Genomic DNA, 26,409 nt, shown 5'->3' with positions numbered 1-26,409 from the left:
TAATAAAGCACGGTTATGCATAATAAATTGTATGCATAATATTCACTATCACTGTATGAGGTAAGAATCAACAGCTTTTTATCACATTTACACAACACTTTATGAATACAAGTCATGAACAAATCTTAAATATGGCAGGGGGTGGGTTTTCTTTTTTTGTTTTGATTTTGAGCAGCAAATTTGGAGTTACATATTGGTGCTCACCAGGAATGCATAGGCAAAATTGCACAAATTTTCACTTGAAAGAATAGTGGCGATCTTGGGATTTTTTTCTGTTCAATTTTCAAACTGTGTAAATTTAATACACTTCATCTTCAGCATGTTTAGTGCCACTTTTGTAAGTAACCACGCCCCCGTCCAGGCCACGCCCCTTCCGCTTTTTTCATCACTCGCCATTGCCATGTATGGGCTATGCAAGTCACTTGCTTTGAAAATGACACTTCAAAAAAAAAAAAAATGGACGGGAAATAATGGCGTGTGCAGTGGCTGTGGTCTGCCAAGGTCAGTGCTCATCTAGTTTGTAGTGATACCAAAAAAAAAAAAAAAAATTTATCCGCATAAATGCATCTAGATCGACAAACTTTTACCTCAGTGGGCACATTTTCAAATGTACCGGTCAAACGGGCAGCACTCAAGGATGTTGAGAGGGCGTTTGCTCAAAGAGGAGATGCGTCAATATAATGCGATGATATCCTTTTACCAGAACCAATGTTGTTCCCGCCACCTGAAATAAGTACTCATCATTTTGCTCCCGCCATACTATGATTTAAAAAGAAAGAAACGTAATGTTCATTCATGCATGCTTTTTTTTTTTTTTTAAAGCTGATCCTGTTCAGGCTCACGGGGAGCCGCAGTTCATAGTTCCACCTTAAAAAACAGTCATGTTAATGTGATGCGACACTAACAAATTCAAATCATGTCACCTTCGTTCGTGTTCTATTTTAATGGCGTTAAACAAGACTGTTGGACAGCGACAACAAATAGAAGTGAATGGATAATACAGTTAACCCAAACTATTCAAGGGGGATTGGGACCAGGTCCACCCATGGGAAGCAAAAGGTCACCTATCATTGACTGGGGGAATGGGGAAGCGCAAAAACAATGAAAAAGAGAGAGAGAGAAAAAAAAAATTGCGAATATGCAGATGCCAAACCACAAGCACGCTGGGGTCCAATGTAATTAATTACAGTCGCTATCCTACTCAAACCCGAGTTTTCTTCCAGGAGGCTGTTTCCATCTTGCGCAACTTGCAGTTGTTTTTAGGTTGTTGCCATTTTTCTGTCACTTTTTTGGCAACGTTGGGACCGGTCTTACCTCAAAAGGGCTTCTTGCATCCCCTGAAAAATGAGGCCAAGCGTTGCTCTGCTCACAAGATGCAGAACAAGACATTTCACAAACAGCTAGCGCACAAGCTAACGTGTTAGCATGCGGACACCGTGGGGATGGCGCGAGATGGATTTGCCGGACTTGAACATGTGGAAGCATTCTGATCAAAACTTGAAATTACACAGCAGTCTGTTTGTGTGTCTCATCTATATGAATGTTCACATCTCAAATGCTCCTAAAGTGCAACCGGGGGAAGATAAAAGTCCTTTGAATTGACTGAATTCAAACATGCACATTGGTTGCACATAACTGAAGTGAGTGAAATGTCATTTCTGAGAAGAGGTGAAAGTGATGTCAGTTAACCACATTTCAATCATGTGCAACTGAAAAAATATTTGAAAAGCAAGTGAGTGCAATTATCACCTCTGTCTTTGCTATCCTTGTGCAAGTCACGAAACCCCTGACCATTACTGCTAAGGACTGCTAAGGACGAAGACGCAAAAGAGTGAGAGAGTTCATGACTGGCATGTCATCGTTTCAACAGCAGCTGACAGGCAGGCTGCGAGCGCAGAGATGACGCTGGTGTGGGGAGGCGAGGGGCCCCCGCAGCTTGGCTCTGGGCTCAAAATGCGTCACACCGATTCTGACTGCGCGTCTGTGCGTTTGATGGTGCCTGAATCGGCCTGAAAGCTAAATCGGCCTGTGTCTGTGTGTGTGTGTGGTATGTGTGTGCATGTGCGCTCATTGTCGGTCTTTTTATTTCCATTTACCACCCACTTGTTGACGTTTCATTACATTTCCACTCGCCACACACGACATGCATTTATGCATTCAGAGTTTAACTGAGGGCGGTACCGTGGATGAGTGGCTATCGCGTTGATCAGATGCAAAATTGTAACAAATGTGTTGACCGGTGTGATTACCGCTTACTTCCCTGTTGTCGTTGCCTAGTTTTGGATCCTGGGCAGTGTCAGTAAAATCCATCCCTTCCATCCATTTCCTATACGTACGCGACCGTTTCCCCTCGCATTCACGCCACCACAGAGTGACAACTTAACCGACGCTGCATCAAGTACCACACCATCAGTTAGCCACGTGCAACAGACAGTTCAGAAAAATGGATTGGAAATGTCCGTTGGGACCCAGCAGCTTGAATTCAGCAACTACTGCTTCTCAATGTGAGACGCATCATGACAAGGAAATCACTTGGACGATGTGAAGTCACAACTGTCTAAAGACGTCATTACTCCTGCTAGCTGGTGTCAAATGACTTCTGTATTGACAGATGTCGTGCACACAACACCACGTTCTGATGACACACCCGCTCCATACACAGTCATGGGACGGCAGTTGAAGTGCATTCGGGTCGACACCGGGTGTCACATGTGCTGTGGCGCAGATAAATACAGCACCCGGGGGGATTACACCAGAGCACAGGGTAATTACACCATCCTGCGTGTGTAGGCGTGCGTGGGAGTCCTCTACAGCCCTGGTGGAGGTATTCGCATGCTGAGCGAACGCCCCTGCCTGTTCTTCAAACCGGCTAGACGCAATCTACTCATACACACAGCGAGTGCAAAGCCCTTTGGCCTTTAGAGGGCAGGCGAAGACAAGGAATATAAAAGCAGGAGTGGAGGAGGGGGGGGGGGTTAAATTTGGCGTAAAAAGAGGCAGAGTGGAAGGCAAAGAAGATGCAGTGCTGCCTCTTTGTGTCTCTGGTCTGAGGAGACGCTGCTATCTCCCTTCCCTTCTCACCGCCTGCAAACGGAGCCAGGATGAGTGGGTCAACTGTCAACCAGGAGATGCTGGCTATATAGCACCAAAACACCAAGGCCAGCCGAGTTAACCACAATTGCGGTTCATTGAGAGGCATCATGTCCCGTACAAAGCGTGCCAATCTTTTCCTATAATGTCTCACAAGATTCATTTTTCTTTGCACAATCTCTCAAAATCATCCAGCAACCCGGCAGGTCTTCTCCTCTGCGCTCTACTCGTTAGTCCCCTCCACGGGTTTTCAATGGGGTTGAGGTCTGGGGACTGAGATGGCCATGGGAGGACCTTGATTTTGCGTCTGGTGAACCCATTCAATATGAGAGTATGCATCTGTCATTCATTTTGAAGCTTTTAACATATTTTTGACCAGGGTTGCGAAAAAGTGCACCAGAAATTGCCCATCCGTGCTCAAGAAAAAGCACTAAAGAAATTTGAAGTTCCCAGCCGCCGATTTCTATTTCGAAGTAGACTTTTGAAACTCGGTGGCCCACCGTCATTGCTATTATTACCACTGCTTGTTTTCCACTCGTTAAGCCACATTAATGGCTCATCGTCAAAAATTACTGTACCCTGTTCATTTTTGAGGACTTTTCAACACTACCAAGGTTATGGAAAGCAAGCGTACCAGTAACACAGAGTCTCTTCACTGGCTTTTTAAGAAGCCTTTGACATTGTGAAAGGCAAAGTCAAACTTGTGAATTATCTTTCCGTGGATTCTTCCACTTTGTACACTATCCTCACCGTGCTCCGCGCTCTCGCTCGTGCGTTGTGATCATTTGGAGGTGAGCTCGGGGTGGCCTTTGGAACTAGAACAATCAAAAGCGCAAAAGCCTCCACACACTGCAGGATGTACTCAGCTTGTCACTGACACAAGGCTTCATTCATACATACTACACCAGACGTTCCAAAAGGTTGTGAAAAACACCCATTATCGAGTCAACTCAAAAACTACCTCACTAACCCCCCCAGGAAGGAATATGAACTTTATTTGCAGATCAAATAGAAAATCCCGTATTTTTATCGTTATCTAATAAAGTAATATTTGGTCACTTTGTGTGTATTTTTTTTTTTTTTAACAACACAATTTTTCTTTTCCTAATAAGCCAAATTTCAGGTCATTTGGCCTTTGTGAGGGCATACAGTTAAATTAATGATGGCTTCTCACAAGCGGCATTCATTTCAAGTCTGGACGCAGAGAGGTGAAGCACGACATCAATCTTACGTAATCGGGCTTTACTGTTTTGCCTTGGCAAAGGTCTGTGCTCGACTGAGCTGATCGGGAAGGAAAACAGAGAAAGTGGCTTGTTAATTTCAGTCGTGTTGCTTGGCCTTGGTGGACGTCTACTATTGTTCTGTTTGGGATCTTTATTATCCTCGTATGATTTTTCTATTGGTAATTGGTAAGACACAAATGATGATGAACGCCAAAGACAATTGAGAATAGCACATCGTATGCTCGCTTTCTAATTTGTACGAAAAAAAGTGACCCACACCCATACGGGGACCTTCTGAAATAAAAGACTGGCTTATTTATACGAAGACATAAAAATAGCTTACTTGGCCTCTATCGAGCTTTTCTTTGCAGTACCCAGTGGCCTTTGTGTTAGGACACATTACGCATGGGTGTGTTTGCACGTACTGGAATTAACACAATCAACGGCTTGTAAAACCTTGAACCCCCCCCCCCCCCAAAATCTACAAACTATTGCTGTTTTCTTTTGATTTTTACATCTCCATAAACACGTATGCAAGCACTGGTTTCCCCAAGAAGGGGTCTCACCCTCCTCATGTAGAGTGGAGGTTAACGACAAAGGCAGACTTGGAGAGTGGTCCCGTTTCAGTCTTGACAGGCACCCAACAAACGCACAAAGACCGATTTTGAGGGAGGCGGTCGGAGAATATTTTGCAGTTCATTTGTGACTCTGAAGCAGGAAACGTGAAGACACGACTGAAACCGCGAGCACGCTCTCACCTCTCTAATAGCAAGCCGAACTCAGTTCGACACCCACTGGGAAATAACGGCAGTGTGCAATGAACTCTCTTTAACATGTTGACAGTGATGAGACCCGTGTGTGTATGTGCGTGTATTTGTCCAATGCACTTTGTGTGCAGTGCGACTGTGTTTCAAGGGTGACTTTCTCCTGCTGTGACTGCTGCTGTGAGGGGGTATCAGAGATTATAAAAGTCCTCCAGAAAAAAAAAAAAGTTGCTGGATTGGGATGGGAAGATAACCTTTGAATGTTCTGAATATTACGTCACTGTCATAGTAGATATGAATTAAGCTGCCCAAAGTAGGCATCTTGGTGCCAATGAACTACGTTCAAGTAAAAGGAAGAGCAGCTTAGTCATTTAGTCAGGAAACAGGCCTGTCTAACTGAAAAGTAAGCCCTACTTTATTGTATTTGCCACCATACAGTCAAGTTCCAGACCCTTGGTGTATGTAAACATCGGAGCACAACTAGGAAAGGCAATCATTAACCCTTTTAAGAGGCAGTGTCATTATTTTTGTTTTTGAAATGCAAACAAGTAGAAGGTCAACCTGATTCAATGAGTTTTGTACCGCCATGCAAAGGGGCGAGGGACCCCACAAGCCAATATAGGGCAGGGGGACGATGGCTCAATGCCGCTTTATTTCCCCATTGCCTTTTTCCTCATTGACATGCCCTCTGACTGGGTGCGTGTCTGAACTGCACAATACTTGGGTCAATTTCCATTCCAATCAGGAAAAACTGCAATGTGTAAATAGGGCTGCCAACGAAAGAGGCACCACACACTCAAGACCATCTCATTTGCATGCATGCATGCACGCTAAACCGGACATGGGCAGTCTTATCGCGATAATTTTTGATCATTAATTAGTCTAGGTTTTTGTAGATACGCAAATATAAGCACCAAAATACGGGACGTGTAAATGCCTTCATGCCACGCGCACGCGCACGCACACACACACACACACACACACACACACACACACACACACACACACACACACACACACACACACACAGGTCATGTGGGGTGGCCTTGGGCAATGGGAACACCAAGGGAGGGGAGTGTGTGGGTTAGCCTTGCCCTCAGCCGTGGCATCCTTTCCCTGCCAGCTCCACAAGCCTGGAGGGACCCACCCCACCACGCACACACACAGGCCAAGGCCTCCGAGAAGACAGGCTGACAAAGGGGGTGAGATCACTCCTAAAGAAGTCTTTGTTGGCGTGCCAGTGTCAGTGTTGCCCTCTCTGGCCTGAGCCAAACCATGCCAGTTTGGCTCAGCCTGTCTACATGGAAACAAGGATGACAGAGTGAATGATGCACATGGTGGAAAAAACAAAAAACAAAAAACAAAACAACGTATAGTTCCAGGAGCCTCAAGCAGGCACTAGGAAAAATGGGAACATACGTCGAAAGGGCATCTGGACCACTAGTCAAGTTTCGATCAGGAGACAGTGTGTGTGTCTCCATGGAAAATTATCAAAAAGAAGTCTTAATCCCCCATCTCCATCAAAGGCAATGAATGTTGCGAGCTGGTCAGGGTTCGTTCAAGGTGGCAAATGTTTGCCAAACGGTCACCGAACGTTCCCTTATACTTTTTTGTCGCAAGGACATTTTTATGAAAGTGCGAGTAGAAAACAAAAAATAAATAAATAAATAAAATTGTTAGGCAAACGTTTTGCAAACATTTACAGCCTTGAGCAGACTGACGAGAACGGGCATTTTTCTACCTTAACCAACAGTCGCAAGTGTTCACCACTCAGTGGGGTAAGGGGCATTATGTATGTGCATGGAACCACCACCAAAAACACCACAACAAAACAACAGTAACCAGGTCGGGTATGCTCCCTCAAGCCAAGACTTAAAGAAAGTACATCAGTCAAAGATGGCCATGCCAACAAGCTGTAATTTAGCCAAAAAAAAAAAAAAAGCCCACTAGAGACGTTAAGAATCTGCAGTCATGCAGGCCGCCTCCTCAAAAGCCGCTAGACAAGAAGGCCATCAAGAGCGAGGGAAAAAGTAGACAGCCAGGAGACAAGTTGAATGGAGAAGCCTGCAGCTCATTTCCAACTGAAGCTATTCTCCTCATCGCTTGTTTTTCCATTTCTTTTTTTGTTTTAAAGCTGCGTCCCTGTGAGGAGACCTGACCTACAGCATGCCAGACGTCTGCAACCAGCACACATGTAAGCACATACACACGCACGTGTGCGCGCGCACACGCACACACCTCATCTGTAGCTCTAATTTTACACATAGCAGGCGCTGCTTCTTCCTCTGACCTCTTTTAATTCCCTCCAACTCCTCGTTTCACAGGAAGAGCGGGAAAACAAAGTTAACAGAGAGGGCTTTGTTTTCTCTCCGGGACCAAATAATCCCAGTCTAATTTATTTTTTTGAGGACGGAGCATGTATTTCTGTTGATGGGGAAAGTCACATAAAATTAAGTATAATTAGTCAAAGCATGAAGATGCAGAGGTGAGTGTAATCTTAAATGACAATACAGTTAAGCCTTGAACTGTAAACACTGACTTACTGGTATTTATCGTGCAATGTTGCATCGGTTGGATAATGTTATTTAATACTTTTGAAAGGCAGATTTCAAGATTGTCATTTGTAAGGATAATAAAGGCCATTAAAAAAAAAATCAAATATGAGACATTTCGAGTGTATTGATACTGTCTCACCATGTTCACACATACTGTAGTTTGTCTTATAGAAAAGTCCATTTAAAACATACGATGGAGCCTGACTTGCTTTCCCGCGCGAGCCGCATTACATCTTTGAAAGAAAATGTGTGGACGATTCATAATTCACGTACTATGTGTGAACAGCACTGATGGAAAATTCTTACCTCTCTAGCAACCTTGACTACAGAGTTGCTGCCAGCGCTAGTTCGGTATCAATCTTCTAGCCACTGGTGCAACCTGCGTAAAGCCAATCCAGTTTGGCTTTACGTGGGCAGCAAACCATTTACAATACAATTGGCTTTGCTGATAACTTCGGATGCAGCATTTCATCTGCCAATAAGCTCAGCTGTGTTTGTTGGCCACATCACTTCAAAGCTTGTTTTAGTTACAGCAGCGGTGACTCGCAGCCAACTGCCACAGTAAATCATTAACTAAATGGCCAATTCCAAAGGATTGGCACTCTTGGCATCTTACCGGCCAGACAAGTGTTTTATTTCAACATTATATGAGTCCTTCAGTGAAATGGGGATTCTATTTGATGACCGCATAGCAGATGGAAAACATGAGGACATTCAACAAAAAGTTAACTAAAATCTAATATACGATATAGTAATATCAATCACACCTACATATAACTGCAGCGACTGATGTTCAGACACAAAGGATGCCATCAAAGAATCAATTCCTGTTCAGACCACATCAACTTTGGGACATTTGAAGCAGTACCTGCTGCGAGAAACTTTTTGTGATCAACTACACCTCTTTTGTGAGGTTGACCCACCTGCGGCCTCCAGAAGCATTTTGGCGATGTCCATGTGTCCGTTGAGCAGGGCATCGTGCAGAGGGCTGACCCCCTCCACCACACAATTAATGACAGGGGGAGGCCGGTGATGTAACAAAGCCTCCACGCATGCAGTGCTGCCATTGTTACATGCTTCATGCAAAGGTGTCCAGCCGACGTGGTCTAGATGGCAGAAAAAAAATTACGCTTAAACAATGAGATTTAAAAAAAAAAAAAAAATCATAATAACTTTTGCAGGTGAAGTGTAAAATCAAACCATTCAAATGACATTTACAAGGGCTCCTTGATTTACGGCAGTTACAGTCCAACCCAAATGCACCACAGCCATAAACCTAAGCCAGTTAATTAAGTATTAAAAGTCATTATTTAGAGTTAATATTTGGATGAAAAACACTTCCAAGGCGATAAATATGAAATAAATAAACACACCCTCCCTCAATGTTAGCTTGGATTTTTCAGCTTCTGACCGTGTCTTAGCTTCTATGGAATACAAATCAATAGTAGTAAACGACAAATAAATGTAAATTACACCTCAATACAGTTTTCTTAATTGTAAGTGTAGTTTTTGAAGACTCGGGGCAAGAGAGGAGAGAAGCAGCTGAGTTAAAAACGAGGTTAGCAGATATTTGGCCGAAATGTCAACAAAATGAGGAGAAAACTGGCAGAAGATGGTGGCTTTATGGGCAATTATGTGCTAACCAGAAAAATATCTTTCCGCTGACTGATCTGTTTGTTGCCATTGCAACAACACAACTGAAAAAATTAGACGAGAATCATGTCCAAAGCGTTGTGTGAGTTACATATAGGTTGATAGACATTTTGCAAGTTTCACAAATCGGAACCATTTATAATAAACAAATTGAGGATTTATGAGTCCTAAAACAAAACCTCTCGCCTACTCGTGCACCAACTTGCATGGGCCTCTTTTTGCCAGATAAATTGGAGCTTAGCTCTTCCATAAACCCCCTATTGAGAACCTAGTTCATTTTTTGCTATTAAAGTCGATTACAAAATAGCAGAAACCTTTCAAAAGAGCGCAACCATTCCATAAATGAGGATTAAATGTATTCATGTTTGACCTAAGCAGACAAAAGAAAGTCATTACCAAACACTAACCACCGAAGAGAGCAGAATCTATAAAGCCGTGCCTCCGAACGGCTCACTGTTAAGGACACACCCTTTACATTTCAGCAAAAGGTTAGCATCAACGATGACGCAGTCCGTACGTTTAATTCCTCCTTTTTTGCCTTCCCTACTGTGTTAATACGCCCTGGTGGGGGGTCGATGCTGAGACCGAAGGCGAATGCGAGAAAGAAACTCTTACCTTGAACATTGACGTCGATGCCAGGGCATGCCAGAATGTGAAGTACCGTTTCCACTTGATTCCTCTTGCATGCTCTGTGGAGGAGGGTCTCGCCTTCGATCAGGATACACACACACACACACACACACACACACACACACACACACACACACCCAAAGGACGAGAAGGGACGAGAAGAGAGAAAACCCAAAGTTATGATGCGGCCATTATTCCCGTCCACAAGGTAAATGAAATAATGCGGACATTTTCCTAGCGACCCCCCCGCCCCCAAAAAACAGAAGAGCCGGATCTACTAAAGTGCAGGCTGCCAATGAGGACGTGAATTAAGAAGAGTGATTAAAAAAGGGGGAAGCACTTCCAAGGGAAAAAGAGCATGGAAGAATTTAAACCAGAGATGGGCGAACTCCCCTTGTGTTTTTTTTTTAAACCAAATTCGTAGGAACAAGGTTAAGAACGGACTCTATGGCAAGCGGATAAATGGAAGTGGCGCTAGAGCGGTCGGTCGAGCATGCTGGACCACATATTGCGATTTGAAAGCAAGTTCCAGTCGACAGCCCCCCGCACAAAGCCTCCAAAGAGATCCCGAACTGATCCCCGGGTTCAAACGCCCCATTGGGCATCGACGCTGTCGCCATTTAATGTTTAATCAGTCACAGTCACCTGATGCGATTTTTATTGACATTTTTAAAAACAATTTTCTCATCTGGACCCAAATTCCTCACTTCCTTGAAATCAGACATATATGAGTGGGCTGCACTTCCCTCTTTGCCTGTATGGCTGAACTTCAAAGGGAAGTTAAAGGCCAAGCATGACTGGTTTTGTGCTTGGCAGTTTAATACGGCACAGCAAAGACTCGAGTAAATGCTTTACTAGCTCTCCCCAGGACGCCATGCCTGTAGAGGGGCTCCACTCCAGTGCGCACGGGCAAAAAGACAAGGCGGTTCCGGATGGGTGGGAGTTGAGGGTGGTGGTGGGGGAAGCTTAGAAACAGGTGGAAAGTACCGGTGCATGCGTTTCAAAGCTGCAAACAACGAAGAATGTTGGAAAAGTTGCATCACTTTCTTCTCAATGAATTCATTTCCTCCACATATCACAGGAGGAGGCTGAGTCAGTTTTTGAGGGAAATTCAATTCTGAATTCTAATCGGATATTGGGAAAGCTCCATTGATTTGAAAGCTAAACAGCAAGTGTCTTGTTTTGAAGCCAATCACAAGATGAAAATATTATTTCAATCAAAAAAAAAAAGTGTCACTGCTGTTTTGTCGCTATTGCAACAACACTGCAGCAGGTTGCGATTTGACAAAAAATGATAAATTTTTCATTCCACTTTTCAAGTTCTCTAATACGGTTCTCATGTCTCCACCACACCCTCATTTTCTAAACATTCCTGTCTATGAAAAACAAAAATCTGTTTCCAATATACTACTACAATGATGGCAAATTTGTAATTGATACATGGTCAAATCATTTGGATTTCAAATTATGTTTAGATTCCATATTTGGCATGAAGATATGTATGTGTGTGTGTATGTATGTATGTGTATATATATATATATATATATATATATATATATATATATATATATACACACACACACACACACGCACACACACACACACACACACACACACACACACACATATATGCGATAGAAACACAATACAAATGTCACGTTAAAGCCATTTATGCACATATTAAGCACATTTTAAACCTATTTATCATGTAAGCAGTACAAAGAATTCATTGCGCTGTAGGGACCTTGTTACTTCCACACACTAATATGTAGTGAGACAGTGTTGAAGGCAACATCCCATTTACTGATGCATAAGTTCGGAGAAGAAAGTTAGACAAGCTCTGCTTCATGCAGTACTTAATTTTTGGGTGCCGGGAGTCTATTTTCAATTAGGTTTTTTTCAAAAATCTTTTAATAGCGTGCCGATTTTAAAATATTTTACACTTCCTGCTAGGGAATGTCACAACTTCATTTTTTTAAGGCATTACACAAACAAATCCACGTTTGTCACATATCAGTACCAACAAGAAGTGTAAAATTTTAAGCTATTTCCACACCCACACAAACCAGACGGTTTGAAGGAGCTTGGCGCAAACCTGCAGGCTCTAATGAGTAAGCACTACTATGATTTCTATGCCGAGTTGTGTGCCATTACAGAGCCCTAAAACGCTGTGATTAAACACCCATTTCGCTACACCCCGTGTGTACACATTCCCGCAAATGCCAGAGCCAATCCGCGCTCTGTTAAATCACTTTAATGGCTCCAATTTGGACACAACGCTTCTATTATTGGGGTAATTGCATACTCAGCATTTACAAGCACGGAAAGGATAAATTTGCCTGTCCTTTCTATAAATTCCCTGTTTCACACTTTAATAGAAATGTTCAAAGTGTGTGTTGCTCTTTACGTCCTGCAGCCAGAAATACTGCACTCCTGTTAAGTGTCGCTTGGCCCGCCAATCCTTGAACTTTTTTTTTTTTTTTTTTTTTAACGTGTTAGAAAAGTAATATTGGCCAAGTAGGTACTGTATGCAAACAAAATACACAATGTATCAATTCACATGTGATACCTTCCAGTGGCAAATGAGTTCATGTTGCCAAATACAGCTCAACCTAACAGTATGTGGTCAAAACGTATCTGTTCTGGGTTGCAGGTCAACTCTTCATCAAGCTCTAATATAAAAAATATTATTTCTATTCGGAGAAAATTTTACATCATAATTGAAGCTGAAGCATTGTTAGTGAAATACATTTCCAGAGTTGCGGCACGTTGGGCAAGTGATGAGCACATTCGCCTTAAAGTTCCGAGGTTGGGGGTTTGAATCCGGGCTGCGGTCCTGCATGTGCATTTCTCCAGGTACTCCATCTTATTCCCACATTCCAAAAACATGCATGTTTGTAATTGTAGCCAGTTCGGGTCTACCTTTCACCCGAGGTCAACTAGAGGGTGCAGCCGATTAGTAGTTATGTCAGGAGACTCCGGAACTTTCTTGACTATCAGCTTAAATGAACATCAGACCTCGTTTGGATGAACCACCTCTTCTATGCTCGTCAAACAATCCGTATTATCCGCGTCAGGCGTGCGCCAGCACAGCATGAATTTCCTTGTGTGAGTGTACCTTGAATGTACGTAGCCTGAATGGTAATCACAAACCATTAAAATCTGTTGCAAGGTCTTCATAAACCCATTGCAATGTCGTTTTACAAAAAGGCAACGCTAACTGCAGGATTTAATAATCTTACAGGAAGCTGGTTCAGTAAGGAGGAACAGAACATTTCCCACTGAAATGATAAATAATGCTGGATGTGTATTTGGCTTTTACAAACTCACATGATGGCTTAAAACTTAGTGAAGCATTTTATATGAAACACAAACAGTAATATAATATGCGGTGTGAATTTTATCTCAGATGTTTTGTTTGCGGTACAACATGAAGCTTAACACCAAGCACTCAGCGACACATTTTTGCACCTGAAATCTCTGCTGAGATTCCAGAAGCAAATGTGGAACTCAAACAGAGAATTGCCTGGCAAAAAAAAAAAAAAAAATCCACTACCCTTGTCTGCTACTTTGACAAAGATATGGGATGGGGGGGGGGGGGGGTCCATTTCCATGGAGGAAACGCGGAAATACATATAAGCCAAGCGAGTTTCTACATGTTGGTGAAGGCAAAAAAGGGGGAAGGAAGCGAATGGGGATGAGAGGGCGAGAGGGGAGAATGCTGTGCCGATGGTTCATCAAAAATTAATGCCCACCGCATTGGCATCGACATCACGTAGTGGAAAAACAACACATGCCAAACGCCTCAGTGCTCCCTTGCTCCCACCCCCCACTACTCTCCTTCACCTCCTCCCCTCCAGCATGGGGCCTTTCTGATCAGGTGAACCTGGGGAGATATGAGCTCTGACACCTTTGAGAGTTCACACTGAGTGCCACGGCTTGAATTGCAGGAAGTTCCACCACTGTAGCCGCTGTAATATCTGGAGCGCCCCCTCCCCACCCCTAATTGCTGCATTTAATGGCCCAATAAAGGAGATGTGAGGGGAAACAGTAAGTGCTAATATGCAGTATTGGTTACTGCGTGAAACATATTCCCATCCATGACATTTACTTGTTCATCTATTACAATGGAATCTTCATGTCCAAACGTCCCTAAAGTTGTCTGTTAGCAAACAGAAACAAGGTCGTGGCGGTAAATGTGCCTCAAAAGTTGGAACTATTAATGTGGGACTACAGCTCAGTGAGCAGAGTACAGGTGTCAAAGCTATGGGCCGTGGGCGAGATTCGGCCCACATTATTTTACATGGCCAACAAAACCAAATCAAAGCATGTGTCTACATCACGTTTCACTCTAAATCTGCACTTTTAATAACAATGAGATGCATTACAGACATTACACATAATGGCATTCAAAACTGCACAATAGTTGAGCCAACTGTGATCTTTGTGATTTCAAAACTAGTTCACTTTTCAATTCATTTGTTCTACACTCGTAATAATGTGATGAGGCACAAAATAATTATAACAATAATAATTTGACACCCCTGAAAAGGAATACAAAGTATAACAAAAGTGTGTTTCGTATCCTCAACAGGAGAGGCTGAACTGAGCAGCCGTCCTTGCAGTCAACTAGAAGCGAGCGATGCACATCTCCATGCATTTATGTGCTCTTCATTAAACGTAAAGTGATGACACCACCATCATGGCTCTCTCTTTATTGATGACCCAGTGCGGTGCATCAGTCCATTAAAAGCCCACTTCTTGCAAATGTGCAGCTACATTGGCAACTGTAATGTGTGTGTGTGTGTGTGTGTGTGTGTGTGTGTGTGTGTGTGGGTGCGTGTGTGTGTGTGTGTGTGCGTGTGTGAGAGAGCTCTACCTGCTGCATTAACTTTGTGGAGGCCTCTTGGGATGCATTCTTTCTCAGATTCATTCTCCACTGGGCTCAGAGTTCTGGACGGGACACAAAGGACACAGTCAAAGGCTTTTTATGGAAATAGGCATGAATACACCAAGTACTAATTCAATGAGAAATTGCCCATGATTCACATTAACAAGTCTAAAGTTTCAATGGCTGACCATTTCACTATGGCAGGGTGGGGAACATCATTGGGGAACATCCATCAATCCCCATTAGCGAATGAATTCCTCATGGAACTGTATTATATCAAATCTTTCACACCCCTCCTGTTGGGAGACGACTCATACACGTACGCACGCGCGCGAGCACGCACGCACAGCTCAGCACACCGTTTTTTTTTTCTTTTCCAAAGCACTTTTCCTCCTACTTAACGCCTCAAACGTAGACACCGAGAATTCTAGCGGAGCGAGCACATTAAGAGGAATAACTAGTGAAAGAAAGTGAAGCCTCTTCAAAGTAGCGGCGTGCTAATAGCTGTGGGCTGTCACTAGTCCTGCGAGCAGGTATGCGGGATCTGCCTGCATGGAGTCTGACAGGTGCGTGCGTGTGTATTGCGCGCAAGCGAAATGCTATCAGTATTACAGGGGGGCGGCTTGTTCGCTGGTAATTGGCTTGTTTCAGACGGCAGGAAGGAGCTCCCAGCAGTGAGGAGGAAACACACGTCCTGTCACGTTGCTTGTTATTAGCAGGGACAAGGCGGAGGAGACACCCGCTCTACGCTCGGTGTGTGTGTGGGGTGGGTATTTGAGAAAGCGAGTCCAAGTAAGAGTGAGCCAAGTGTCGCCCGTGCACACCCTGTCCGTGACCACTGGTTGATGAGGAGGCTGACAGGACGTGGCTTACGAGTGTACTTGCTTTGCTTCCTTTTGGAGCACAGCATGCTAGCTACTCTGAGCCCGAGGCCGTGTGCACCCTTGATAGCCTCCTTGCTCGAAATGCAAACCACTGTGGTCACACAAGGACATTTAGACAACACTGCTTTTCTTCATGCTCTCTGCTTGATTTTATTGCAACGAGCATAAATGAATCGCTCAGGACCCAGGTTGCGTGCTCAGCGGAGGCAGCACTTGGCGGCAGCGCTGAATGCCGCATAAAGTTTTGTTAAATGGCTTCGGGAATTTTTCTTTGTATCGCACATAAACCCAAATGATTCTTGAGAAATTGGTCCACTGCGTGGAACTGATTTTTGTCAAATCTTCAAACAATTGCTGAAAAATCAAATGCACACTTCGCGACATGGTTTTGGTTCAGTTTGCAACAACTGTTCTCATTCTGACAGGTTACGCAACATGAAAGTTGAAAAATGGTTGTATGTTTCCACCAGTTCCACAGTGGTAAAGTTGAAAAGGTAAACTAGCGAGGCGCTGAAAAGTAGTATGATCATGGATTAACGGTGGTTATTTTGTTGTTTGTAAGTAATGAAATGCAAAAAATGTCAAATGAACGGAAGCTGGTGCTCAACAGCCAGTCTGCATTTCAACATTTCGATGCATTTTGATGTTGGTCAAATACTTGAGTTCAATCAAGACAGGTTCAGCAAGGTCAGTCTCTTGAGCTCCTTTTACGCATCTAACATTTCTCCTGACTTTCATCTTCTGTTCTAAAGATAGTTTGAGAAGAAACCCAAACTGATACCATTTACCATCACGAGCTGCAGTCACATTTGGCCTATTTATATTTTGACGCTCGCTAAATGCCTTGTGTCACAATTGCTCCAACAATAAACACCGAGGATATTTTACATAAAGGGTTCTTAAAATACACGCAGTGCCTCTTTGGAAATGTCTGTAACCAACAGAGCGAGAGAGAGATTTCCAGACAAAAGATGTGTTAATTGATGATGAGAGTCAATGTTCTTTAAATATATATAACCAACCTTCAGCCATGAAATGGAGGAAACAAGATTTCCTTTGGGTTTCTGTTCTCAATTCATCACACACTTTGTCATTTTAATTTCATTCATTCTTTCAGGGTCAAATGATTGCGCGTGGCCCTCGGCACTTCTTTATCTCCTCCGCACACATTGCCTTTGCTCGTTTGCGTCGCCTCACGCGTGCGAACGAATATAACGCAAGCTTTGGATTGGCAACAGAGAGGAGGAGGCGAGCAGTGATGTAAAAGCAGAGCGGGAGGGAGGGATGGCAATAGAATGCGGCCAATGCATGAACTAGTAGCCTTTACATGAACCTGCTCCCTGATGACTTCTGCCCTTCTCCAGGCCAACTACCTGCTGGTGGAACAGCAGATGTCTGGTATGGGGTACAAAGAGAATGTGTGTGTATGTGTGTGTAATTACATTCAAGATGGCGAAGAAAGATTCAGTATGCGAGGGAGGATTATGAGGGGTACAGATGGGGCTGAAAGCTGAGTCGGCGGTCGTGTGAGAAGACCCGAAGAGAGTTCGTCTGTGTGCGTGTGTGCGTGTGTGTGCGTGTGCGCGCGTAACCTCTCTTTGTACTCCTGCTGTCAGCAAGCATGCACAGATAAGATCAGACCTGGGCATGACCCATCACATGCCAACTCCTCACGCTCTGTCTGACCTCCATTTGCCTCGCTGCCTCTGCCCCGCCATGCATCCCTGCTCCTCACGCCCTCTCAAATGCACAACTATCTCCAGGTGTTCTTTTGTTCCATTATACACACGTCTCTCTGCTCTTTTCACTTTCCCATGTTTCCCGTGACCCTTTTGAAAGGCGGACCGTCGACAGGGACAAAATTGAAAGTGGAGGCAGAAACTGGCTCTATGCATCCCACCATATATTATAATTTAGTAACACATATTTCGGAGGCATTAATATACAGTCATCGTAAGTGACAGTAAGGCTAATGAGCATTTAAAATAAAATAAGAGAAATCAGCTGGTTGGCTGGTGTCTAACACTTAGGGGAGATAAGCAAGGGAAGCAAAATTTATCACGGAGGCTCATTCAAAGTCAATATCTGCAGTCCACTGTTGATCCAGTGTTCTTCTGATTAATGTTTTCCAGAAAGCGTGTTCCCAATGAGATTGAAAGTGATGCAGACAGGTCCTGTAACTTACCCGCTGTTGGTGTCCAGGCTCACACAGTTGTTGGTAGTGCTCTGTGTCCAGCTGTGACTCTGAGCTAAGAGGCCCAGCGCAGGCAGATAGGACAGCACCTGCCATACGTCATACAGGTAGACCACCGTGTTGGGGGAAAAGTAGGATGCGAAGGAATATAAACACAAAAAAAAAATCCAAACAAGGACATACCACTTTCTTGAAAGAGAGAGGTCCGCCACCCATTCTAATTCCATTTTTGCAGCAGATATTCCTGAATATTGCATCCACCAATACCAGTTTAAGCCTGGTTGATGAAATTCTGGCAACCATCTCAGTTAAGACTACTGGAGACAGATCTATGGGACAGACCACCACAGATATATTTCCATGCCCACATACAACACAACTGGATGCACATCAATTTTTCCACATTAAAACAAATAAAAAACTACTTTTTATTCAATTTTACTTTTATAGTAAACTGATTAAATAGCTATTGTGTCTGCATTCAATCCTTACATTGGCTTGTGATGGCAAAGTGCTCTGCTAGGTCTTTCAGTCCATTTTCCACAAGCTTCTGGTTTAGTTTGAAGTGCTGTGTACACCAAAACTCCACCAACACCGAAAGAAGGTCCAGTAGGATGGCGAGCAGATGCGTTGTGTGCTTCTTGTCGCCGTCAGTGTGGGCCTGCGGGAAGATGAACCACAGCTTAGCTTGGCAAACTCAAAAGAGCAGGAAAAGGTCATGTCAGATCACCACAAATGTGACTCATATTCTAGAATATTTACCTCAGAGGCGGCCTGCATCGTGAGCTGGACGAGCTTTTTTACGGCGTGCGACAAAAGAGTTGAACGTTCCCACACAGTCCAGAAGGTTCCATGGAGTAACGAACCTGATGTGGATCCCTGATAGTCTCCTGGTTCTGGAAGCTGCCTGAAATCTCTAAGGGAAATGTGAGTTCACCTTAATTATTACTTTTTCAAGACAAAATGGGGACTAAATTGACAATTGCATTAATAGACTTATTTTCTAATGATACGACTTTACGGATTATACATTTTCTGAAACTCCTTTCTCGGTACAGTTAAACCCTTTCAGAGATCTTTCACATCTCCCAGGTTTCATAGGGCATGCTAGGTCTGTACCCCGTGTTGATGGAGTGCAGTTCCCCTTGGAAGAGCTTGAGAAAAAATGCCACCACATCACTGTGGAAGTGTAAGAGAGTTGGCAGTGCCGGCCCAGGGAGCTGGTGACAAGTGGCCTCACTTGACAGGCAGTAACTATAGGGACAGACACAAACGGGAAGCAACACTGTAGCATGTGGTATATTTTAGAGTACATTGGCACAACATCCATTTTCTAAGCCATCACCAGTGCTATCCTATTTAAGGTTCACGTCAAGGTAGGGGCTGGGGTCTATCCCACACTAGACTGGCCTGGTAATCATAGGGCAATATTAAAAATACGGAACTGAGAGAGAAATTGAGGGCATTCCAAGTGAAAGCAGGGGGGAGATCCGTTTTAAGTTTCAAAACAGTCTTGCTTAACTGCGTGGCTTTCACATGATGGGGGGGGGAAGATTTGGAGATGGAATATCACTCATAAAATAGAAAGTGTACCTTATGGCTGTCTCGAGAAAAGGCCACGGGCCCATCTTGCAGCGAGGGCACTGCAACACGCAACAGTAATACTTCTTCGCGTTGGTGGGAGACAGCCAGGGAGGGTTGGTAATGAGCAACCTGTGCATGATTTGTCGGAAGCTACTTAGGAAGATAGTTGTGGCGCTACCCTGAGATGGAAGGTAAAACAAGAAAAAAATAAATAAGAGGTGTCAATGTTACTTTGATGAGTAACAACAATATTGACTCTGGTCGAGTTTTATTATTTCCAATGAAGACTTTTTGGCTGGCTTTACAATGCAGTTCCAAGTGGTCAACTCCAATTTAATGCCAATATCCCCATTTATATATTCATGCCATATGACATATATCCTTTATGGCTGTTTACGCAACACATTAAACAATCCGCAGAAGGAGATACCCAAATTGCATGTATGTACATGGAAGTTACCCCATGCGTCAACCCGGTCTATGACAAGACAGCAGTAAACAATAGACTTTATACGATCAGGGTTTTTGGGGTCGATCAGCCGTCCAAAGGTTTGAAGATGGAACAATTTATCTTTTTAAACAATGTGTATGTTTACCCTAGGATCGACCCCCGCCATACCAATAATGTATTGGAAAAAACATTATTTAAACCCAAAAAGTTAGTCAAAAACACGCTGATAAACATTAAATGAACATAGTAATAAACATGTAATATGTACATGTTGACAACATGTCATTATCGGACATTAATGAAAGAAAAAAAAAAAAAGCATAAAAAAATATCAGTATTGTGTCATTTGAACCATGCACTGTAAATAGACACTTAAGGAGTTCTGGAACAGGTTGTGCAGTGTTTTCTACCCTGAGGCTAATGCAGCGGCTGAGAATGTACACGGTCCAGTAGTTTTAGTCCTACCTGCTGTGCGTAATCAATCAGAGACACCAGGTATGGTGCTGGTGGCAGAATCCCCGGGAACAACGCACTTCGAATTGTGTCCAATGCTTCAATGAAGAGGCCGCACTCTATCATGGTGCTAATGTTGCTGAAGTCCGTTTCAGTTGCCTGAAAGAATAAAAGAACGGTGATAAAATGAAAGTGCTGTGTAAAAGAAGAACAGGAAAAATGGTTCGAACAGCGACGGAAAGTGGGAAAACTGAGGGCGGAAGCCTAATGGAAATTGGATGTGATCGGCCATCTTAAGTTCTTGGGGGTCATCCCTAACTGTCAGTTCTTGCCAAATAGCGTACGGACTCCGAGGGTAGAGAATGGAAATACGCAAGCAAGCGCTAATAATAGCAATGTGATAGCGATCTGCTTGGGACAGATACAGACAGGACAGAGTCGTTAATAGGTATGCCAATCAAAACACCAAGATCAGCTGACAGCGGTGGTTAAACTGGTGACCTGAGGACAACGCGCCCTTTGCTCTCCATGTCACCTTCCATTGAAATGTATGACATGAATGAAATTGAATGACCTGATCTTCTTAATGAAGCACATGGTAATTTTGGAGCTGTACAGCAAGCACCATAGACGTCCAATGACACCAGGTGTGAATGTCTACCTGTGACAGAGGCTGATGGGGGTCGTGGTTATCAAGAAATTCAAGGAAGAGCAGTCTTGGGTGGCTCTAAAGAATAGATCATAAAATAAGCATTTCCTGTATTGCGCTTGGTGAACGGCGATTTGCAATAAAACCGTGCTTCTCTTGAGTGTGTGCACCTCCTGTTTGATGGCGTGCTCCCTGAGGTCTGCCTCCAGTTGAGAAAAGTCAACATCAACAACACTGGGCTCCGTTGTGTCATTATTATCATCCGTTACGTTGAACTTCATGTGAAGAGAATTGCTCTGACAAAGTAAAAAAAAAAAAAAAAACATTTCAAATAATCACATTTTATTTTGATCAATTTGATGTGATACGGGAAAATCACAAGTAAATCTACTCCTAATGAATGAATGAATGATGAAATAAAATGGCCCAGGCAGATGTCTACCTTTGCCAGGACCAACTAATCTTACTCAGGATTTGCACCTAATTTTGCGCCACCACAGAAATTAGATTTTTTTTTACATCCCACATCTTTCATGTTTTTAAATTAGGATTAATAATTCATAATATTTTGCTAGTTTTGAGAATTTGGCTAAGGGTGGTCGAAATATCTTATTCAAAGCAGGAGGTGTCTGCAGCCATACATAAACAGTGCAACACTTCAAAGAGACACTTGAAAGCTTAATGAAACATTGCTCTACCACACTAAGGCATACAACCTGAACATACTACAAGTAGAACTGGCTACAATTGGCTAGCAACCAGTTCAGGGTGCACCCCGCCTACTGCCCGAAGAGAGATGGGATAGGCTCCAGCACACCCACGACCCTCGTGAGGATAAGCGGATTAGAGAATGGATAGATGGCTGGTGTGGAACTAGTTCGCCAAAAATAACAGCAAGTCTATCATCAAATACAATAAAAGAGCAAGTGAAACTGAAACAGCCAAACAGAGACATGCGTATTTTTAGGGGAGGCAGAAAAACTCTAACTAAAATATATTTAAATCCAACATAAAATTACATTTTTGAGAGAGTGTAGTTGCGACAGGATTATAAAATGCAACTTTTATTGATTTTATGTGACTTACCCCAAAAAGGTACTGGACGATGTGGCTTACAGGGAAACAAGGAGCATTGTGGGAAATTGCTTCCGGCGTGAAGGGCTTGGCTATGACGTGAGTGATGGAGGCGTGAACGGGAGGAGGATTGCTGTATACTGTGGCGCTACCAGCTTCCAACAGCCTGGTAAATTCATTCAAAATGAAACTTGATGAGCGGATTATATTCATTCATTCCAACGTTTTTAAATGGTATTTGCATATCATCCAACCAACCGTTTGAACATGACTAAACGGGATGAATCTTGGACCATGAGAAGAACCCGCCAGCCTTGGAAGGCCCCTGTTATTGCCCCACTCGTCACCTTCTCCCGCCATTGTCTAACGGGATAGAAGGCAGACATGGGATCTGTGGGAACGGCCACCTCATAGGGCCCCTCTGGGAGCCAGGAACTATTCCTAACACTGTCCAGAACATAGTTTGGAGTGACAACCCACTTTCCTGGTAAGAGAGAAAGAGAAACAGAGCAAATGTGATGAAGTGGATGAAACATGTTGTTTCGTTTCCTCGCCACAATAATTAACTTTGAAGCTTTAGTTTTTTTCTCTTTGATAAACAATCATGTAATGTATGATTCACTTTCATTATGACCAACCTGCAGCACAAAAAGCTAGAAATTTCTCACTGGCCAAAACTTGAGGGATTATTAAATGGGTACAAGCATTTTGGTAAACCTGAAAAAAAAAAAAACATTAATCTCCAACTTGATTTGCAAAGACTTGTATATGTTCATAGCTACTTACAGAACTCCCAACATATTTCCCACCCAATTGATGAATTCCCCGGAGCAATGCTCTCTTCTTGTCACGATTTTTGATCCCAGAAATTTGGAACACGGGAGTGCACCCCTCCATCACCAACTGTGAAAACAACACATCATCATCGGTCATTATTAGCAACCATTTTCCTCGATAAATACAAAACCGTTCATACAGAAGTTTGACTTCATGACACCCTTAACCACTGCTCAACACGACAAACTCATTTCTTGGGGGGGATTAGCTCATTTAACTCATTCACTTGGCTCTTTAAACGCTAATTAACGTGTTTTGAACAGACGGAAAAACACCGTCACTGCACAAATCGGCTCGATGTCGTTTTCATACTCATAAACGCAATATTAATTCGCGGTCATTCGTAACTGTTAACTGCCAGTTCCCGCCGACTTCTCAGTTTCTTCATACACGCTCACACCCGACCTGCATTAACTCTGACATTGAAACAGTCACCTTTGCGTATCTGCTGTCTCTTGGCGAGTAAATTTAACGTGTGACAACGGAAACATATGACTTCATACCACTGAAAAACAAGAGCCGTGTTAAATCATACTTGAGTTTGGCTCCTCTCGTGTCATTGGTCTGTCCGGATAGATTCACTGCGCAAAGATTCGTAGGGCAGTGTCTCCAAAGAGAATATCTGTTACCGTTGTGTAGCAGAAGCATTGTCAGTGTAGTTTGATTAAAATGTATAATGTTTTCTAATAAAATTAATAAATATCATTCCTTCGTTTCCATAGCTCAACATACGCCTTTTATGGTCGTTTTGAAGCTGTTGTCCCCTTTTCAATTTCAAAATGAGCGGCTCCGTTAAGCGGAAGTTTTCTGCTAAGCATTTCCGGGTTGTTGTCATGGACGCCTAAGATGTCTGAAATAACAACGACGAGAGAGAACACAATATTCATTGATAAACAAGGATCATTTATCTCCTGATACATTTGTAATGTATTTTGGAAACAATTCATGATCGTTTTTTTTCAATCTACGATTAGCGGCCGTGGTTGAAACAGAAATGTTTATCGGAATTCTTTAAAGCACAATCGCGTAACGGTGTCAGCGATATGTATTTTCAAGTGGAATTCGATAATTTTCACAATTTCACAAATCTGCTTGTGCTAAATTGTTTGGAGATGAAGTTTGCCTGTCGCCGTCGGGTTTCGTATTTCATCGAGAGGAGATCCTAAAGGAGGTTCTCATATGGAAGGTAAGAATTACTGTAATATAATTAGTTATGCCTGTAAATATTCCCAGGAGCGTTCCAACTTTTCAAACCAAGGTCACTGCGCCTCAGGTGTATTGCTAACCATTAGTCAAAGTGTATTAAATAGTGTATGATGTGCCAAACAGAATAAAAAAAAATATTAGCCAGAACTGTTGAGAAATACTGACACCAATTGTTATGTTCACAATATTATTGGATGTCATGTGACGATTTTACTTATTATTACTCATTACTCATTACCTGTATACATTTACGTGAATTAATCAAAAATTGCCCAGCGGCTTATTTTACTGTTACTTTAAAACAGGGATGGGCAATTGACGGCCCAGATAATAATTTGAGTGGCTGCTTGATTAATTAAAAAAATAAAATGAAATTTTGTTGGGCTGGCATTATAAACATGGTTCCTGAATACTTGTGGCTTGGCACCATTCACAGTTTTTCTTTTTTTCAATTTTTTTCCTTTTTATTTTTAAAATTTTGTGTTTAAATGTTTTCCTGGCCTGTCAAAGAAATATGCCTGTCAGTGCATATATATTGCATCATGCCAATTTCACACAATAAACCCCACACCATGAAATACACTACTGTGTTTCCAAATGGCTTCTGCACTACTGTGTTTCCAAATGGCTTCTGCTGGAGTGTTGCTTAATACAGTTGATTGAGGATGATCTTTCTTTAAGAGTTTCACACACAGTGTTATTCTCATGTTACCTCAGTGGCAAATACTTTGGAGCTGCGACAAATGTCATTCCCATCTGGTGCTGTAAAATCAATAGAAAGGCTTTTTTGGACGTCCTGCACCATTGAAACAGTGACCGTGAAACTATACACCCCTATTGGCAAGAATAATATAAAACCAATGCAGTACTATTGTTTCCAAATATACACCTGTTTAATTCATGATGTTGCCTTATTGTTCTGCTAGGTACACCTTTTAAAACAATGTTGACATTGGCTCGACATGCTCTAAGTGGCTTTAAAGTGGCGGCCTGGGGGATGTGCTGCTAAATATTTTAGTACAGACTCAATCCTTCAAATGGGCCTCTGCGTTAGCCTGGTTGCGGCACAGGAAAGAGTGATCGTATTTTGTGTGTGTGTGTGTGTGTGTGTGTGTGTGTGTGTGTGTGTGTGTGTGTGTGTGTGTGTACAAGACATGCACACTCATTCTCTAATAGCTGTTGAGTTGATGTGTCAAGGGGGCAAGTGTCTGCTCCATCAGTCCCAATTGCAGCACTGGGAAGCACACTAGGGTGCCTTCAACATCTGCTTTGTAAAGAGCTAATGACACCAAGACAGACAGCTGCATGTTTTCAAGTGCTGTACTAATAAGACCATTTGTGCTGTCTTCACTTTCAGGGCACTTCATTTGGTACACATGCATACTGTAGTAATATTATTAGTTAGTTTTTTTGTATTGGAGCTCAACAGTCTGTGCATGTCTACCTATCAGTCGGTGAATGATGATCTGTTTCTAAATGTCTCTTTTTTGACTCAACGTTATTTGAAATTGTTTATTGTTCTGATTGTTTGTGCTTTATTGTAACTTTGTAGTCAATTTCTTGAGCTGTGGTGTTGCCTCTTGGCCAGGCCTCCCTTGAAAAGAGATCTGCGGATAACAATGGGATTTTCCCGGTTAAATAAAGCTGAAATTAAAAATAATTAAAGAATGTGTTTTTTTATTAACAGAAGCTTATTATTTATGCTACCCTGCAAAAACGCAGCGAAGATGCTTGCCGAGCAGATAAAATAAATTTTTCGAGGGGATATCTTGAGAACCACTTGACAACAATTGTTTCACTCGAACCTGAAGGTGTTTTTGGACTAGGTTTCTCAGAGACAATCACATTTTGCTACACTGATTTGCTACCACTGACGGCTAACGTCAGTTTGCATACTGTGATCAACAAATCATTCATTCAAATCATTTCTAAAAAACACATTGACACAAAAATCTCTTCATCTTTCACAATTCTAAACATAGATTTTTGGCTAAGGTTAATTCCCGCCTTTCTGGCCAGGAGGCGTGGCCAGAGAGTGACAAGAGGTGGCTTTGCATACCCATGGCCACCACTTAGCTCTGCCCCTTGTTTGGAAATCTTGTCCTGTCGCTACACTACCAAAACACATTCTAAGCATGGCAGTGTGTTATGTGTGACAACAGGTGTGCTTGTAATGTGTGCTGCTCACAGACACAAATATACTCACTATCTGGTTCAGGCTCTATCAATAAATATAGTGTTGAGTTTCCTTATCCATAGAGTGAACAGCTT

General features: G+C 42.8%; 2 protein-coding genes across 5 annotated transcripts in view; one reads left to right on the top strand and one right to left on the bottom strand.

The window, feature by feature from the left end:
* The window catches only part of slf1 (SMC5/6 complex localization factor 1), a 26,698-nt gene extending 3,118 nt beyond the window's left edge, over nucleotides 1-23,580 (bottom strand). The window contains exons 1-17 of one of the 4 annotated variants that reach the window (XM_019894617.1): nucleotides 23,468-23,580; nucleotides 22,882-22,998; nucleotides 22,734-22,812; nucleotides 22,354-22,579; nucleotides 22,108-22,261; nucleotides 21,192-21,317; nucleotides 21,034-21,099; nucleotides 20,385-20,531; nucleotides 19,478-19,647; nucleotides 19,004-19,138; nucleotides 18,647-18,800; nucleotides 18,377-18,545; nucleotides 18,068-18,213; nucleotides 17,876-17,973; nucleotides 14,795-14,868; nucleotides 9,901-9,993; nucleotides 8,556-8,738 (exon numbers count right to left, since the gene is read on the bottom strand). In XM_019894617.1, the coding sequence (XP_019750176.1) occupies nucleotides 8,556-8,738; nucleotides 9,901-9,993; nucleotides 14,795-14,868; nucleotides 17,876-17,973; nucleotides 18,068-18,213; nucleotides 18,377-18,545; nucleotides 18,647-18,800; nucleotides 19,004-19,138; nucleotides 19,478-19,647; nucleotides 20,385-20,531; nucleotides 21,034-21,099; nucleotides 21,192-21,317; nucleotides 22,108-22,261; nucleotides 22,354-22,579; nucleotides 22,734-22,812; nucleotides 22,882-22,992 (2,131 nt within the window). In that variant the 5' untranslated portion in view covers nucleotides 22,993-22,998; nucleotides 23,468-23,580. The other 3 variants (XM_019894616.1, XM_019894618.1, XM_019894619.1) reach the window with 3 other exon arrangements.
* A 188-nt stretch (nucleotides 23,581-23,768) lies between these two features.
* kiaa0825 (KIAA0825 ortholog) overlaps nucleotides 23,769-26,409 on the top strand; it is a 124,444-nt gene continuing 121,803 nt past the window's right edge. The window contains exon 1 of the mRNA XM_019894613.1: nucleotides 23,769-24,118. The gene's annotated coding sequence lies outside the window, so the exon portion shown is untranslated. The remainder of the gene's footprint in view (nucleotides 24,119-26,409) is intronic.

This window comes from Hippocampus comes, unplaced genomic scaffold (assembly GCF_001891065.2).
Source record: "Hippocampus comes isolate QL1 unplaced genomic scaffold, H_comes_QL1_v1.1 scaffold195, whole genome shotgun sequence".
In the NCBI taxonomy this organism is placed as follows: domain Eukaryota; kingdom Metazoa; phylum Chordata; class Actinopteri; order Syngnathiformes; family Syngnathidae; genus Hippocampus; species Hippocampus comes.
The sequence above is the reverse complement of the archived record's forward strand: the minus strand, read 5'-3'. Positions and strand labels throughout refer to the sequence as shown.